This window comes from Stegastes partitus, unplaced genomic scaffold (assembly GCF_000690725.1).
Source record: "Stegastes partitus isolate 25-593 unplaced genomic scaffold, Stegastes_partitus-1.0.2 Scaffold57, whole genome shotgun sequence".
NCBI lineage: Eukaryota > Metazoa > Chordata > Actinopteri > Pomacentridae > Stegastes > Stegastes partitus.
The window spans coordinates 578,540-596,575 of NW_007577788.1; the positions used below are offsets into that span (position 1 = coordinate 578,540).

Here is an 18,036-nt window from a genome sequence, read left to right on the forward strand (position 1 = left end):
TTTCACACATGGATTGGCCACCACAGAGTCCAGACCTCAACCCCATTGAGAATCTTTGGGATGTGCTAGAGAGGGCTTTGCGCAGCGGTCAGACTCTACCATCATCAATGCAAGATCTTGGTGAAAAATTAATCCAACACTGGATGGAAATAAATCTTTTGACATTGCAGAAGGTTATCGAAACAATGCCACAGCGAATGCGGGCCTTAATCAAAGCTAAAGGCGGTCCAACAAAGTATTAGAGTGTATGACCTTTTTTTTTTGGTGGCGACTTTTTTTTTGGCCAGGCAGTGTATATTCTTTGCTCTCACAAGCATTACATTTTGTTTTGAAACACCATTTTCCTGTCTGCACCTTCTCACAAACTTGGAAATATTGTTTCAACAAAATTTTGAAATGATCTCTAGTGTCCTGTTGCACTAAATACAGTGGCAGTGAATTCCACCCAACCACGGCTCTGTACATGACTGTTTTCTACATTGCACTTGTTCGTGCTTTAGGTAGAGTAAATTGTCTGTGTTACGAATCGTGTTTGATAATCATGTTGAGCAAATTGAGAAAATAGCCTTTCATGTAGTATCTTTAGAGATCGCATCAACAGAATATTCCTGACAAAATTTAACAAAACATAGATGGATCTCTGCCTGATAGTGAGCCAACCCAGACTGTCATGCATATTTGATACATTTGTTCTGTAAGAACACTGTAAAGCACAACGTGCTGCTTTGTTTTGAGCTACTTGTAGTTTTTTTTTAACTCTTTCATTGTGTCACCAGACCAAATCACAAAACAATAATCAAGCTGTGACAGAACTAAAGCATTCAAAACCTGTTTGATGACATCAGATGGCATAACTTTTAATACTCTCCGTACAACTGACACACCCCTACCCATCTTACTCACAGTGTAGTCAATTTGAAGCCAAGATCCGGCTCTTGCCCACTGATTGCCTTCCTGAGCACATAATCCAGGACTATGACGAAGAGGAAGGGGGCTAGTGTGTCCCCTTGCATTACCCCAGACAGGATGTCAAACTCATTACTGTTGCCATCTGGGGTCACCACGTTGGCCTTTGTTCCTGTGTACGAGGTCTCTATTGCCCAGAGTAGGTTGGGAGGAATACCGTATGCCAGGGATGCTCAACTTGACATGGCTGAGGGCCAGATTAGGAAAATGAAAGGAGGTCGGGGGCCAGATAATAAACTACATTCATCATACAACATCAGCAAACTTTGAAAAAGGCTGATAGCTTGTGCTCATATTTTGATGCATTTTATTAGCTCCATTTCAGCAATACATATTCTGAAACCTCTATAACAGCATAGCTGGAACCTTTTTTTTTATCATGCAGATAAACATTGAATAAATTAATAAACTATTAACAAGTTTTAAGAAATAAAATGAACACATTTCTTTTCATGTGAAAGATGTGTAAAATGTAGTGATTCAATTAATAATAAACACATACCTGCACAGTGCAAACCAGCAAATATTGGAATACTTCAGAAATGTCTTTTGTTCATTAAAACAAAAGCATACAAGCAAAAAAAACAAACAACTGGCATTGTCTAAAACAGTCTGAACCAGGAAACACAGATATGGGATCAGATGCTCAAACTTCATGCATCACACATAATCAGTTGTTGAGTTCCCTTTTAATCTGAGGTATTGCATCTCATATCCGTTGAGAGCTTACTGAAGGATGACTTGTGAGATGTCAATGCAATATGCAAGCACTGGTTGAGATTGTGAATCGGTGAGTCTGTTGCGCTTTTTGTCCTTAATTGGATTCATCACTGAAAACCCTGACTCGCATATGTAGGTGGATCTGAACATTGTCAACATGTATATAGCGAGTCGTTTTGAGTTTGGATACCGATGAACTGAGTGTGCCCAAAACTCACACAGTCTCTCCTCTCTGAACTTGGCCCTCAGGATATCATTGGCCTGCATCTGACCCAGTTCAGCTGGAAAGTGCCCTCGTTGATTTTGGCCACAGCATTTTTTGCCTCTGTTGGACAGCTCCCCGTGGCAGCGACGGCAAACGGGTTGCGCACAAACATCAGCAATTGCTGTGGGATTTTGAAGTTGTGAAACTGCGATCTGAAGTTTTCTGACAGATTTTTCAGCAATGCTACCATATGTGACAGCACAATCCCATTTGTAGGAACATCATGCAGGGTAGGGAAGTGGAGTTGCTTTCCCTCTATGTCCGCCACGAAAACGCCCAAGGTTGTCTGAAAAGCATTCTCTTTTTCAAAAAGCTCTCCCACATTTACATCCCCACCTTGGAGCTGCAGGTTAAGTTGGTTCAAGTGGCGAGTGATATCACACAGAAATGCAACCACAGCCACAGATTCCTGGTCTTGCATAAACTGAGACAACTCCTCTGCTTTCTTTGTTTTTTGACTGGAAAGAAACTTGGCAATTTCTTTGCGCAGTGCAAAGAAGCACTGCAGGACTTGCCCCCTGCTCAGCCGTCTGACATCATTGTGCTGCAATCGGTCTGAATATTGTGCGTCTTGCTCCTGTAGCATTAATTTGAAAAGCCGGTGCTGCAAGCTTGAAGTTGAGCGAATGTGATTTACAATTTTGATCATGGTGTCCATCGCTCCTTTCATTTCACCATTGGTGCACAACACCGTCTGGTGAATGATGCAGTGTAGTGAGTTGACTGTGGGGTGGTCTGATTTGAGACGTGATGCTAAGCCCCTCTCTCGCCCGATCATAGATGGCCTGCTGTCAGTCACAAGGAGGTTGATTTTATTCAGCTCCAGAGAATGTATCTCAAAAAAACTTTTGATTGAAGTGTAGATGACCTCACCTGTCGTGTTGCTCTTGAGGGGCAAAAGGCAAAGCAGCTCCTTTTTGAAAAGCTCCCCATTGAAATATCTAACAAAAACAGCCAGCTGTGCAGTATCTGTTGCATCTGTGTACACGTCTACAGCTACTGAAAATAATCCACACACTTCAGTTCGTTAAGTAAAGTGGAAAAACTGTCCTCATATAAAGTTTCCAGTTTCCATGCCGCAGTTGAATCTGAAAGCTGAACCTGCTTCACACAGCTAATGATTTCATCTTTGTGTCTGTCACCGGCAAACAACTCCTCCATGATTCCCAAAGTGCACACTTTCACAAGCTCAGCGTCCACAAATGGCTTGCACTTTTTCGCCAGATCCCAGGTTACACAAAACGAGGCAGCTTTTTCAACAGAAGTAGTTGTAGTCATCAAGATTGTTGAGGCGGTTGAATAAGACGACTTTAAAACGACAATTTTGTCTTTCCGTACAGTGCTTCCAACAGGAGAAAGCTGCACTGAAGCTAGCATGCTTTGTGTCATAATGCCATTTAATAGTAGCAACTTTGCATACAGCAACTGTCATTTGACAAATTAAACACAACGGTTTGGCATTGGTATGCGATGGCAATATGAAGGCAAACTCATTTGTCCATTTGTTATTCAACTGCCTGTTTTCAACATCAACTTTTCTTCGCTTACTAACTTCACTCATTTTTTTGCCGGAGCCAAGAGCAGGCAGGCTCGACTTTTACTGTGCAGGCCAGTAGGGATTTTTGAACCGCGCAAACTGTTCACCGCCTTCATGGCCCCAAATATAAAGGACCGTCTGAAAACTAATGAAGAGGAGGGACTCCTTTTACATCCAGTTCCTCATGTGAAAGCTTGGAGAAAATATTCAATATTTACACCATGATCAAAGGAAAACCTTGTGAGAAATATTTTAATATGGAACAATTATAGGAATGATCGGGGAGGCTGGATTTGGCCCGCGGGCTGTGAGATGAGTATGGCTGCCGCATGCCTTAAGGATTTTCACCATCATGCCTCTGTGGATCGATTCAAATGCCTTTTTGAAGTCAATAAAGCATAGAACTGCAATTAGGTTGTCCTTCCTCACCTCCTCAATCATTCTCCTAAGTGCCAAGCTCTGGGCTGTGGTAGTTCTCTCCTCTTGAAAGCTGTTCTGGTTCTCCCTCAGATGAGGGTCGATGGCTTGCCGTACCCTGTTTAATATCATGCGGTTGAAGACTTTGGCAAGTTTTGGCGTAGCCTAGTTCTGCCGTCTGTCAAAAATCATTTTTAAAAAATCTGAGTCAGTCGGCTATATTAGAAATCCATTAGGCACAGGTGGTGACTTTTTTCACTAGCATGGCATGTCCTTTTGATAATGATACTGTGGATGAAGGTGCAGCATTACTGCGCCAAGAATTAAATATTCATCGGGAGATGGTTGTCAAACCACACATAGATGTTCTAGCATTTCAAGACAATTATCTTTTTAAGCGGTCCCGTTTCACGTCACAGTCCATCATCTACATACATAACCTAATCCATCCTTACATGTGCAACAATATCAACCATTGTCATGTTCTCACATCCCAACAGATATTGTGTCTTACGCTGCGTTTCTTTGCAAATGGAAGTTTTCTGTACAATGTCAGAGATGCAGAGCACTTGAGTAAGGCAACTGTATGCAGGGTGGTCAGAAAAGTGTGCCACGCCCTGAAACGGCTTTTACCCATCTTTGTCGTTTTCACTGGACATAAACCTGTCAGAGCCATCATGGAGGAGTTCCACGGGATTGCAGGTGAATGATGTAGAGATCTGTTAAATTAATTTTAAATTATATTCTGTTAATGACATTGTGCTCAACCTCAGACTTAAACAATGTTTTTCTATTTCATCTTAAGCTGCTGCCAAGTGCATGTCTCCCCTGCCAGATTGCACCTAAATGAAATAAGTTAGTAGGCTAACATTCAAGCAATGTTCTCCACGCCGTCTCCCTCTGTTTTGCAGCTACAGCGGTGTTGCACTTCTTTTTAAAAACGTGCTCAACCTCGCCGTATGAGCGCATTGACATTTCCAATTCTGATGTGGTGAAAAAACGCAGCCCTGAGTAGATCAACTCAGAGTTCAGGATTAGACTCAGAGTTTGTTGAACCTGCTTTGTGAAATGGACCCCTGATGTGTCTCCATTATTATTGTTTTTATGTTTTAACATTTTTAGTTTTTTTTTCCACTGTTGGCTAATTTTTCACTGCAACAAAAGTCCTGCACCTCTATGAAAAAAACACAACTGTAACTAGAAGGGAAAAGAACTCAGAAACGTCTTTTGTGCTGTAGGACATCAGATATAATACCATAAAGCATGAAAAAGAAACATTTCTTTCATTATTTATTTTACAAAACATCCAGTTGTCCAAGATTACTCCCAGTGTCCACAGGATTTTAAGTAAAACCTATAAAATTCTGCTGAAATATTTCATTTTATGCTAAGAGAGTGATATTTTGACAAAAGTGTCTTAAGTTATCAAAGTGTGACTGGGTATTTGGGAACAAATATTCCTTCATCCTTATATGTGTATTTTTGTTTGTTTGTTTGTTTATTTATTTAACAATAATTTATTGACATATTATTTGGATTTTTTTTTTTTTTTTTTTTTTTTAAGCCTCGGTGGGTGAGGAATTATATATGGTAACTTTGATTTGCAGCCTAAAAAAGAAAAAAATGTCCTCTTGTATTCACCAATACCACTCCAGGGTTGAAATGTTTAATTTCCAAGTATTTTGATGAGTAGGTTAACTGACCAAAAATGTGGAATTAAATGTGGAGGCGTTCTACACAATAATGCTTCAGCTGTAGATATAGTTAGAAAAGAAATTGTCTGCATGCTTTTCTGATGCTTAAAATGAGAATTCCTCCTAGTTGTCCCTCTGACTGGAGTGACTAAAAATTATTTCTGTTCTTAGGTAATCTGCAGGTTATTTACTTGATTCACTTGTGAATTCTTTAGGTCTATATGATGTAAAAAAAAATTTTTTTTAAGTTTTGTCCCAGAAACAATACAGTGGGAATCATTTCACAATGTTAATCGAATATCAAAAATAGTTGCATTTTCTATTGATCGGCTTGTTGCAGCTCTGCTTCTCATCACTGAACTTCTGATTTATTCAGTTTTTTTATGACAAATGTATTTGAAGCTACACACAGACATAAACCATTTTTCTCATATCTGTGTGGTTTTATTTGATTAAAAGTTTCTTCTTCTGCTGCTGATGAAGCTTCAGCTTCACCTCCATCCTCTTGAGATGGTCTGTAGTTGAGCGGCTGCCTGGCATCACACTCTGTTGCCTGGCACCCGTCGTCCCCTCAGAGGTCGTTCCTGTGGAAACACTCTCCGGGGGCCAACGCGATTGGCCATCCCAGGACTTTGTTTACCGTGCTGTTGGGAAGCCTCAGTGACAGCGGCGCTGCCGTGCTTGTCCTGCCGCCAGCTGGAGGGTCGAGGTGGGAGGACGATACTCTTGGGATCCCCCAATATCTGGCTCTGGGGTTGCTTTTTGTAGGCATTACTGCTCTCCTGCTTTACTGTTGACGGCAGGCGACTGCGGCAACGAGCTCGTGGTGAAGCTTGCCTCGTTGTCATGGCATCAGAAGACGCCTGCTGTGCTCAGCAGCACCACCTCGCAGCCGCTGAATGACTGCAGCTTTAACCAACTCTGCCTTTCACTCATTCACATTGCAGTTTCCCTTTCTGTCTTCCAGATCTCGTGGGCTTCCCAAGCTGAAGGAGTCGAGCTCCCATGAGTCTTTGCTGAGTCCAGGCAGCGCAGTGGAGGCTCTGGACCTGAGCATGGAGGAGGACGTGTTTATCAAACCTCTACACAGCAGCATCCTGGGACAGGAGTTCTGCTTTGAGGTGAAACACCAACCTAAACACACTTTCACTGCATTCTGAAGCTACACAGGAACCTTCATCAGACACTTTAACACCGTCAGAATAAACGCTTCATAAAATGTTACAACACTTTTATTCTATAACAAGTAAAAATCTTGCATTTAAAACATACTTAAGAAAGCAGGCAGAAATATTATCAACAAAATATTACTAATCCTCTGAACCCTGATGAATCGCCACCTTATCGCAGTGGAGGGGTTTGAGTGTCCCTGTGATCCTGGGAGCTATGTTGTCCAGGGCATTCGCCCCTGGTAGGGTCTCTCAAGGCAAATTGATTCTGGGGGAGGGACCAGAAAAGAGCGATTCAAAGACCTCGATGACAACTAAAAACAGGAAAGCCGCCACCTCACCCAGATTAGGGAGACCGGGGCACCCTCCTGGAGCCAGGCCTGGGGTGGCCCACCACCCTCAGGGCAAAAGATCAGAGCCGAATGCTATGCTCACCGGGTGGTAGGCAGGAGCGGGCGTCCTGGCGTACCGCCCCCTGGTGGCATAGACTAGCTCTGAGGACGTGGAACGTCACCTCACTGGCAGGGAAGGAGCCTGAGCTGGTGTGGGAGGTGGAGCGTTCCCAGCTAGATATAGTCGGGCTCACCTCCACGCACAGCAAAGGCTCCAGAACCAAACTCCTGGAGAGGAGCTGGACTCTCTTCATTTCCAGAGTTGCCCACGGTGAGAGGCACCAGGCGGGTGTGTGGATACTCACGAGCCCCAGGCTGAGCACCACCTTGTTGAAGTTCTCCCCGGAGATCAAGAGGTCGCCTCTCTGCGACTGCGTGTTGCAGAGGGGAAAACTCTGACTGTTGTTTACGCTTATGCACCAAACAGCAGTTCAGAGTATCCAGCCTTTTTGGAGTCTCTCGGTGGTGTCCTGGAAGGGGTGCTGCCTGGGGACTCTATAGTTGTCCTGGGGGACTTCAGTGTTCACGTGGGCAATGACGGTGAAACCTGAAGGGGCGTGCTTAGGAGGAACGGCCTGCCTGATCTGAACCCAAGCGGTGTTTTCTTTTTGGACTTCTGTGCTAGCCATGGATTGGCGATAACAAACACCATGTTCAAACACAAGGTTGCTCATAAGTGCACCTGGTACCAGAGTACCTTAGGCCAATGGTCGATGATAGATTTCGTAGTCATATCATCAGATCTGTGGCCATGTGTTTTGGACAATCAGATGAAGAGAGGAGCAGAGCTGATCATCAACTGGTGGTGAGTTGGATCCGATGGCAGGGAAGGCTGCCAGACAGACCTGGTAAACCCAAATGTGTAGTGAGGGTGAACTGGGAACATCTGGTGGAGGCCCCTGTCTCTGAGGTTTTCAAATCCCACCTCTGGAAGAGTCTCTCCTGCATCCTGGGGGAGGTTGGAGACATGGAGTCAGAGTGGACCATGTTCAAAGTTTAAGTATCTCTGGATCTTGTTCACGAGTGATGGGAAAATGGAGCATGAGGTGGACAGGTGGCTCGGTGCGGTGTCAGCAGTATTGTGGGTGCTGTACCAGACCGTCGTGATGAAGAGAGAGCTGAGCCTCAAGGCGAAGCTCTCGATTTACCAGTCCATCTACATTCCAACCCTCACCTATGGTCACAAGCTTTGGGTTGTGACCGAAAGAACGAGATCGCGGATACAAGCTTCCTCTGCAGAGTGGCTGGGCTCAGCCTTAGAGATCGGGTGAGGAGCTCGGACATCCGGAGGGAGCTCGGAGTAGAGCCGCTGCTCTTGCGCATCAAAAGGAGCCAGTTGAGGTAGCATGGACATCTGATTCAGATGCCTCCGGAGAGGCTTCCTCTGGAGGTCTTCCGAACATGTCCACCTGGGAGGGGACCCCGGGGCAGACCCAGAACCTGCTAGAGGGACTGTATCTCTCAGCTGGCCTGGGAGTGCCTCGGCGACCCGACCCCAGATAGGCAGAAGAAAATGGATGGATGGATGGATGGAAGGATGAACCCTGACAGTTTCTTAAACTTTTTCCCCCTGTCACATTTTTATTCACTGTAATCTTTTTTTTTTTACTGCAATATAAAGTCAGGGGTACAAAGAATTACATTACTTAAGAAAAATGTTTCCTTCAACTGAGATTTTACCAAGTATGACATGAGCGAGTTTAGTGCAGTGGTTCCCTGCTTACAGGTTTGAGTCCCTCCAAAGTGTCACCATGTGGATCTGTGAGGTCATTAAATGATTAACGGTAAACAAAGGAAAATCTTTTCCTGTAATATTCAACTTTTTTTGTATAATTAAGTCACTTTGTACTGGAACTGATGCTGCTTTTTGAAAGTAAATAATGAAAGTAAACCTCTGATTCAATGTTAAAAACAACAATCTGACAGGTAACTTGTGACAACATCTATCAGACAAAAACTACAACTTTATTTGTCCCTCAAGGAGCAATTTGTTATAAGATATAACATTTAAAAAGTACATATGTGAAACAACAATGAATACGGGTAAAATGAGATGACTGTTTAATACTTTTACAGTTTTTTGAGCTGTTTGGTACAAGAAAACAATTGATTAAAAACAAAGCTTATAAAGCAGTCTACATCATTTGAAATGCCTTGCATATCCAGAACTTTACCAACTTGTGACTGTTGGTTCGAAAAATAAGAATATCCATCCATTATCTATACACCGCTTAATCCTCACGAGGGTCGCGGGGGGGCTGGAGCCTATCCCAGCCGACTGAGGGCGGAGGCAGGGGACACCCTGGACAGGTCGCCAGTCCATCGCAGGGCCACACTTAGAGACAGACAACCAAGCACACTCACATTCACACCTACGGACAATTAAGAATCACCAATTAACCTCAACATATTTTTTGGACTGTGTGGGAGGAAGCTGGAGAACCCGGAGAGAACCCACGCTGCACGGGGAGAACATACAAACTCCTCGCAGAAAGATTCCGGTGCCCCCACCGGGATGCGAACCAGCAACCTTCTTGCTGCAAGCCAACAAAATAAGAATATTTGCCTCTGAAATATAGAACAGTAGAAGTGCTCCTGGTCATTTCAGTACAGCAGTCAGTCAGATATCGTTGTGTCCTCACCCCCTGGCCTGTTCTCTCACCCCTCAGGTGACGTATTCAGGTGGTAGCAAGTGTTTCAGCTGCACTTCGGCCTCAGAAAGAGACAAGTGGATGGAAAACTTGAGGAGGACGATTCAGCCCAACAAGGTGAGAAACAACGAGACAAACTCCTTTTGTTTCCAGAGCAAACGTCCCATTCTGAAACCAGTGTGCATTTGTCTCGGATCCAATTTGTGACTCATATGTGTTTGTGTTTGCAGGACAACTGTCGGCGGGCCGAGAACCTGCTGCGACTATGGATCATCGAAGCCAAAGACCTGCCGCCCAAGAAGAAATATTTCTGCGAGCTGTGTCTGGACGACGTCCTGTATGCCCGAACCACTAGCAAGACCCGCCACGACAGCCTGTTCTGGGGCGAGTACTTCGACTTCTCCAGTCTACCTGCTGTCCACAGCATCACCGTGCACATCTATCGCGACGTGGACAAGAAGAAGAAGAAGGACAAGAACAACTACGTGGGCCTGGTCAACATCCCAGTGTCGGGTGTGACGGGCCGGCAGTTCGTGGAAAAGTGGTACCCAGTCAGCACACCTACCACCAGCAAGTTGAAAGGAGGCGGGCCGTCGATCCGCATCAAATCACGCTTCCAGACCATTGCCATCCTGCCCATGGAACAGTACAAGGAGTTCGCCGAGTTCGTCACCAACAACTACACCATGCTGTGCTCAGTGCTGGAGCCCGTAATCAGCGTGAAGAACAAGGAAGAGATGGCCTGTGCGCTGGTCCACATCCTGCAGAGCACCGGCAGAGCAAAGGTCAGTGTCCGCCACAGGAAGAGGTACTTAGCTTAGCATTAGGAATGTCCAGATCAAGTGTTTTTTCGATGTGAGTCATTGATATTTAGTATCTGCTGATAACTGCTACTTTTTTCCAAGATAAAAACACTTCAAGTACTGTAGATTTACTGCAGTACCTGGTTGTTCCACCAGGTGTTGGCAAGTAGCATTGTAGACCTTTAGCTGGTAGAGGAGCATTGTCATAAAGACTCCTACGAAGCTTAATTCAAGTCAATTCAATTTTATTTGTATAGCACAGTTTATAGCATATTATCACACAGCGCTTAACAATGTAAGATATAGACCTTACAAATTTAAACAGAGAAACCAACAATCCAAAGTTGCCTCTGGACTTCCTTTGAGCAAGCGGTTGGCAATGGTGGGAAGGAACCAAAACCCTCGTCCCCTGGGTCCCAGGGGACCCAGGGGACGAGGGTTGGAGAGCAGTTGGAGAGCAGTAATAGAGCAGAACAATAGATAAGTATTTTGGAGATCGGTGAGGCCAGCAGCCGGAGGTCAAGGACGTGAAGTTCTGGATCCAGAGACGTCCGCAGGGAGCACAGGACCTCGGAGGAAACACATTAGTTAGTGACATGTCATGGTGGTTATAACTATATGGAAGCAAGACAGAGGAGAGAAGCTCAGAACATCATTAGAATCCCCTGGCAGTCAAATGCTATGGCAGCATAACTCAGGGACAGTTCAGGTGATCCTGAGCAGCCCTAACTATAAGCTTTATCAAAGAGGAACGTTTTAAGCATAACCTTAAAAGTAGAGAGGGTGTCTGCCTCCTGAATCCAAACTGGGAGCTGATTCCATAAGACAGGAGCCTGATAGCTGAAGGCTCTGTCTCCCATTCTACTTCTGGAAACGCTAGAAACCACAAGTAGACCTGCAGTCTGAGAGCGAAGCGCTCTGTTAGGATGATACGGTACATGAAGGTTTTAAAGGTAAAATGGAGCTTGGTCATTGAGAGTTTTATATGTTAAAAGCTGCTTATATAGAATCTATTGTGCTGAGGAGGTCAGATTTATTTTTCTTACTTATTTATTTTAACAGATTATGGTGCAAAAACTACTCCCCTTGGAAAATTTTAAATGAGACATGTAGAATTAATTGATTTTAAGCTTACATCTGGTTATTTTTCCCAGCAAGTCACACATGACACATTCAAGGAGTGTTGTAAAGCTGAAAATCAGACAATTGTTTCTGCTTGTGTTTTTGTGGCTGATAAATAGTGTAATAATTAGTGATATTATCATGCCTTACAAACGTATTAGCAGGTTTTTATTGGTCACTCATTACCTCTTCTTCTTCTTCTTCTTCTTCTTCTTCTTCTTCTTCTTCTTCTTCTTGTTTTTATTAAGGACTTCCTGACAGACCTGGTGATGTCAGAGGTGGATCGATGTGCCGACCACGACGTCCTGATCTTCAGGGAGAACACGTTGGCCACCAAGGCCATCGAGGAGTATCTGAAGCTGGTGGGACAGAAATACCTGCACGACGCACTCGGTGAGCCTTATGCAACCTGTAAACACCTGTTCACACACATGCACACACACACCTGTACAAACACCTGTAAACACCTGTACACAAATCTGTAAACACACCTGTACACACACCTGTATATAAATCTGCACCTGTGGCTGTGTCCAACCTGTTGGCTCATATAAGCTCCATTTGCAATCAACACCTAAGTCACAAAATGTCATTTTTAATTTCATTATTATGAGACCTGAAATATAAATGTAGATTTATCAAATGTAAATCTGTTTGTTTGGTTTTTTTTGCCTGGTTTATCAAGAAAAAACAAGCTCCAAATCAAAAAGTTGAGGAGAAAAAGAGATTTCTGTCACTAACGTAATATTTAAGGAGCTGAATGTGTATTTTAAACAAATCATTTTAGTTATTGATCATATAAAACAGTCGTCTCAGCTGTGTTCACGCTCATCGGTGAGGGAAATATGCTGCCACTGTTAACAGTTTGTCAGCAGCTTTGTGTTGATCCTGAATTAGATTCCGTGTTTTAGTGTTTGTAAGCATTATTTCTCATGAACTGCTGACTCGAATGTTGGAGCACACGATGTCTGCTGCATCATGTTCATCATCATCCTCCTCTGAGGGATTCTGAACCATCTCAGAGTAAAGAGAAAGAGAAGAAGAATCTGAAAATAGGGGAGGTTGTGTGACAGAATAAGGCTACTCGAGTCCCGCTGAGACCTGCTGTCATTGCAAACTAATCAACATCAGCACACAAAGAAGCTTTTCATCGTTTCACAGCTATTATTGGCAACACAACGACAGCCAGAGCTCACAAACACACATATTTTCACCCTTGTTAATGTATTTATAAGTTCATATCTGGAAATAAATAAGTCGGCTAACATGAGGTCTCTGCACATTGTCTTGGTTAAGGTATTTTATTTTGACACTAGGCTGCTGTGCTGTTGTGTTTTCAGCTGACTGTTGTCAAGTATTCAGCGCTCGCAGTGATTCATGTCATTTCACTGTGTCAACCATTAAACTGTCATCAGCTGGCGTTTGGTTCAGACATGCAGAGCGGCTCGTTAAAGCCTAATGAAGCTGTAAAAACCCTGTTTCTCTGCTGACAGTTAAGTCTCAGCAGGAAAACCACAAACATCATTGATTCTAATGGATTAAAACAAAGAAAGGTTTGTTAGTGACCAAACAGCTGCAGACTCCAGGAAAACTTAATCTTCAGAACTTTACATGATACTAGTTTAGTAAAGTAAATCATAATTCAAGGTCCCAGATCCGGATGCTGATAGTTTTTGATTGCATCTCATATTCATCTCAGTATTTCTGTATGACGTTCTGTGTCTGCAGGTGAGTTCATCAAAGCGTTGTACGAGTCGGACGAGAACTGCGAGGTTGATCCAAGTCGATGCTCCAGCAGCGATCTGGCCGAACACCAGAGTAATCTGAAGATGTGCTGCGAGTTGGCTTTCTGCAAGATCATCAACTCCTACTGGTATGACTGCTAGTGTTGTAGTCAAGACCACCTAAACCGAGACCAAGACATGGCCGAGACCACAGTGTATCGAGACCGAGACAAGACCAAGACTTTGAGGGGTTGAGACAGAGTCAAGACCGAGACCAAGACAAAGCGAGACCGAGTCAAGACCGAGACCATACCAAATTTAACTTAACCATTTTATTCAACACTTAGTCAATGTAATTTTAAGGCAAGTGTAAGGTTGCCTGTAATACTCTTGTCTGCAACTGCAAACAAACATTTAATACGGAATGTATCAAACAAACAGTCAATACTACAATTTTATCTTAAATATTAAATGACCACACCAGTTAATTTTCTTTTCAGTTTTCAGTTTTGTGATGGTATTGTTGACACCATATCTAGAGCAGTGGGCAGCAGGAGGTCCTCAACTGTTGAATGTGGTTTCTTGCGATTCTGTTATAGAGCTCCAGACTAGCTTTTCTAGTGGTAGCATGGTGCTACCAGCTTTCTTCACTGGTCGCACAAGCTAATGATCTGGTCGCCCCACTCCCTTATTTTGGATCAGCATTGCCACAGCTATTAATGCACCATGCAGCTGATGAATAGTTGCCATTGCATCACTTAGTTATGATGCAATGTCACCAATCCTCTTCTAATACCAGTCATTAACTGGACACAGGCTAAACAATTGCTGAAAGTGCCCATAGGTAGATGGTACATTTTACCGATGTTCCCCAAACGCCTCACATGCTGCTCCGGTAGATGGTGCATTTTACTGATGTTCCCTGAACGCCTCAAATGCTGCTCCGGTAGATGCTACCAGGTGCGCTGTGTTTTCCTTTTGACGTCGATTTACAGATAAGTTGTTTATGATTAGAAAAGCCAAACTTTATTACAGCAGAGTTTGCTAACATCTTTCCCAGGGAGCAGAGTCCTTCTCTCGCATTTACTGTCGTGGAGTGCCTGTGAAGAGGGGCGGGGTGGGGTGACAGGCCACAGCCCGTGAAAAAAAAATCCAAATTAAAAATCTGTTAAACTATTGGTTACATTCGAAGAGGCATCCAATAACAACAAAGCTATTACTAAACAAATGAAACACTTCAGAGGCAGCTTAGTGCGGTCCTTGCAGCCGTGGTCTCGGCTGGTCTCACAGTAAAATCCCGAGTCCTCTGTGGCCGAGACCGAGACAATACCGAGTAAAAATGCGGTCGAGTCCAAGACAAGACCGAGATCTTCAAAAAGTGGTCTCGAGACTGGTCTCGAGTACTACAACACTAATGACTGCAAACCCAGAATTTACACCCAAAGAGAAGCATATGATGCTTTACAACATCTTTACAGTATTCAATACTTCCTCAAAGCATGGAATTAATAGGTATAAACTTCTATTTGCTTTTTCAATGTAAAATTCACATGAAAAATCCACCACAATGTTTCCAGCTGCTTTGCCTTCATCAGGGTGACATCTGAGGCTGTTTTAACTTTGTTTATATGCATCAGTTTATCAGTTGACCAACAAATATTCACAGAATCACAGATATTTAAAACTAAACATCATAATTCTTGTTAAAATTATTCTAAAAAAAATTAATTGCCAGCTGTACAATATATCAATGATTTTCTCCTAATATATCATTAATTTAAGCAAAATCGCTATAGGTTATTTTAAAACCAAGCGTATGTATATGTGTATCACCTAAAATATTGAAATTTAACAATATTCCCAAACTATTTGGAAAACCATCCACAGTATGTGTTTCAACATTTATTTAAAAATTGCTTAATCTCTAACTCTTCCTTCAGGCTTAAAAATTGTTTGTGTGATAATTTGTAGAAAGTGATCGATTGTGTTTTTTTTCTATTTGTGATGATTTGGTTGCAACAAATAATAAATCAATGCATATAAAGAAACAGAAATTGCTTTGGATGTCATATTAAGATGAAAACTTAAACTTAAAATTTTGACAACAGAAACCGGAAAATTTGACAAAGAGACATGTTTTTAAGACACTAAACATACTCGAAACTGCACAAAACTTGGTACACACATCAGGACTGGCCAAAATTTTGATAATTAGGGGGAAATACACACCTCAATAGAAAAATGGCTCAACAGCGCCACCTTGAAAATTTCAACGGAGTCCCATCGGAAGTGTGCTCCGAGTCTCAGCCAGAGCGTGTTTCCGCCACGGCCAACACGCATGCCGCCGCGGCTCACCACTAAACAGGAAGTGGCTCCTAACTAGGCCGCACATGCTCCGATCTGCCCCAAACTCGACACGCCAGATCGGAGTCCTGCGTGGAGCACATTTGTGCCACACCTCGACGTACGTGAAGGCCGACAATCGTACGGCGAGGACCCGTCCATCGCCACTTGTGGCCTTAATTATTATTGTGTTATCCATGAATTTTCAAATTTACTGTTATATAAAAAAAATTCAAAAAATAGTAAAGCACATTATTATGTCTTGATTAATATGTCAAATTATAGTTTTTTTACTTGCATTCATGAACACAAAAATTTTGTTTTAGTGGTTGAATGTTATGTTTGATTATTTTCTGACTTCTCAGAGAAGCCCAGTGAGCTGGCTCAGATTTGGGTATAAAAAAAGTGAATTCAAGTTAAAATTCTTCATTCCAGTTTAAAATGGTAAAACATTGAGAGTTTACTGAAAATGAAAACTCATTACTGAGGCCTGCAAACATCCATAAATGCCTCAGATTTGCCAGAGAGCACGAACACTGTACTGTTTATGACTGGAAGTAGGTACTCTGGACGGATGAGTCCAAGTTTGAACTCTTCGGTCAGCATCGTTGTCCACAGAAAAGCTGGAAAACGTTTTGATGCCAGATGCATTGCACCCACAGTGAAACAAGATTATGGTATGGGGTTCCATTTGTGGAAACGATGTGAGCAAATTAGTGAAAATCAAAGGTATCATGAACAGGAATGTCTACCATAACATCTAAGTGCATCCTGAAATCCCTTCTGGAGTGAATCTGATTGGTCGTGGGTTCATATACCAACAAGACCATGACCCCAAGCATACCTCAAAGCTGTGCAGAGACTTATTGACCTAGAAAAAGGAATCTGGAGTCCTGGGGTCTCATTTATCATCAGTGCATACACTCAGATATGTGCGTAGAGCGTGCGTACGAACATTCCTACATGAAGAATGGAATTTATCAACTTGTACTTATACTTAGGAATGTGCATAAATATAGGCCAACTCTGACCATGCGTACGCACATAATCTAGCGGTAGAATAGTGAAACTACAAATAGAAAACATTCAGGAATTTTGACCACCGGCATATTCGAGCGTGAGATTGGAGACATATGTGGCATTTCTAGCCATCACTGAGCAGTATCATGCCGGCAGTGTTGGATGCCATAACTCCCCTGGCCCCAGCCTACATCCAGTTCCCTTACAACCATCACCGATGAGCCCAAATCAAACAGGGACTTAACGCCATTGCTGGATTCCCAAACATTAGTGGAGCCATAGACAGCACTCACGTCGCATTCAAAGCAGCATCACTAAACAAGCTTAATTTTGTAAATAGACCAGGGTTTCATTCAGTCAACGTACAGATAATTTGCGATGCAAATTTGTCGCTATCCAATGTTGTTGCCCAGTGGCTTGGAGGAACGCACGACTCATTCATTGAGCAGAACAGTTCTGTGGGTCTCCAAGCAGGAGCTGCTGAAAACGACTGGTATATTGGCGAGTCTCACAAAGAGTTAGATGTTGTAGCTGGACTTAGGATGGTTATTAAAACATCTCATCTGTAGTGATCAGGGTTATCCACTGGGTGAAAGTTCGGTATTAATTTGTCCTCGTCCAGCTGCAGTCATTTCTCTTTCATGGGCTGTGATGCGTTTTTTGGCACTGAGCCGGCGATCTCCTCTGACCCAACAGAAATAACTGCGGTGGTTACACTTCCATGTGCCATTGCTTCAATAATCCAACACTAATGCACATGTGAAGTATTTACAAGTGTAAAAGTAAGAAGAAGAAAGTAAGATGTTTCTGTTTAACTGTGTTGCCTCTCATTGGAAGCTGGGTTTTATGAATGTAAACTGTCGAACGCTGCCACCTACTGCCTGGAAGAGGAAACAACAGCTCTTCTGGCGTTTCCAGGATGACGATGAACCTGCAGAGTTTATTCAGTCTCACGGTGTCTACGTGATTTACAGAAACAGCTCCTCCTATATATTTCAAAAAGCTGTGTCCCAGTTATGAGGCTTTTTTTTTTTTTTCGCTCCTGTCACGTTTTCACTCACTGTGGGTTCATTTTTCACTGCAACATAAAGTCCTGCCCCTCTATGGAAACAGAACAACCATCAAGAAGGCGAGAGAGCTCAGAAATATCTTCTGTGCTGTCATTATTGATGACTTATTTTACAAAATGATCACCTCTAGAAAGATGTTTTAC

At 43.0% G+C, this 18,036-nt stretch overlaps 1 protein-coding gene across 5 annotated transcripts in view; it reads left to right on the forward strand.

Moving 5' to 3' along the window:
* The window catches only part of rasal2 (RAS protein activator like 2), a 137,774-nt gene that overhangs the window by 105,415 nt on the left and 14,323 nt on the right, over positions 1 to 18,036 (forward strand). For all 5 annotated transcript variants that reach the window (XM_008275697.1, XM_008275695.1, XM_008275696.1 and 2 more), the window contains 5 exons: positions 6,567 to 6,720; positions 9,830 to 9,928; positions 10,042 to 10,596; positions 11,985 to 12,129; positions 13,465 to 13,609. In XM_008275697.1, coding sequence (XP_008273919.1) covers positions 6,567 to 6,720; positions 9,830 to 9,928; positions 10,042 to 10,596; positions 11,985 to 12,129; positions 13,465 to 13,609 — 1,098 coding nt within the window. The remainder of the gene's footprint in view (positions 1 to 6,566; positions 6,721 to 9,829; positions 9,929 to 10,041; positions 10,597 to 11,984; positions 12,130 to 13,464; positions 13,610 to 18,036) is intronic.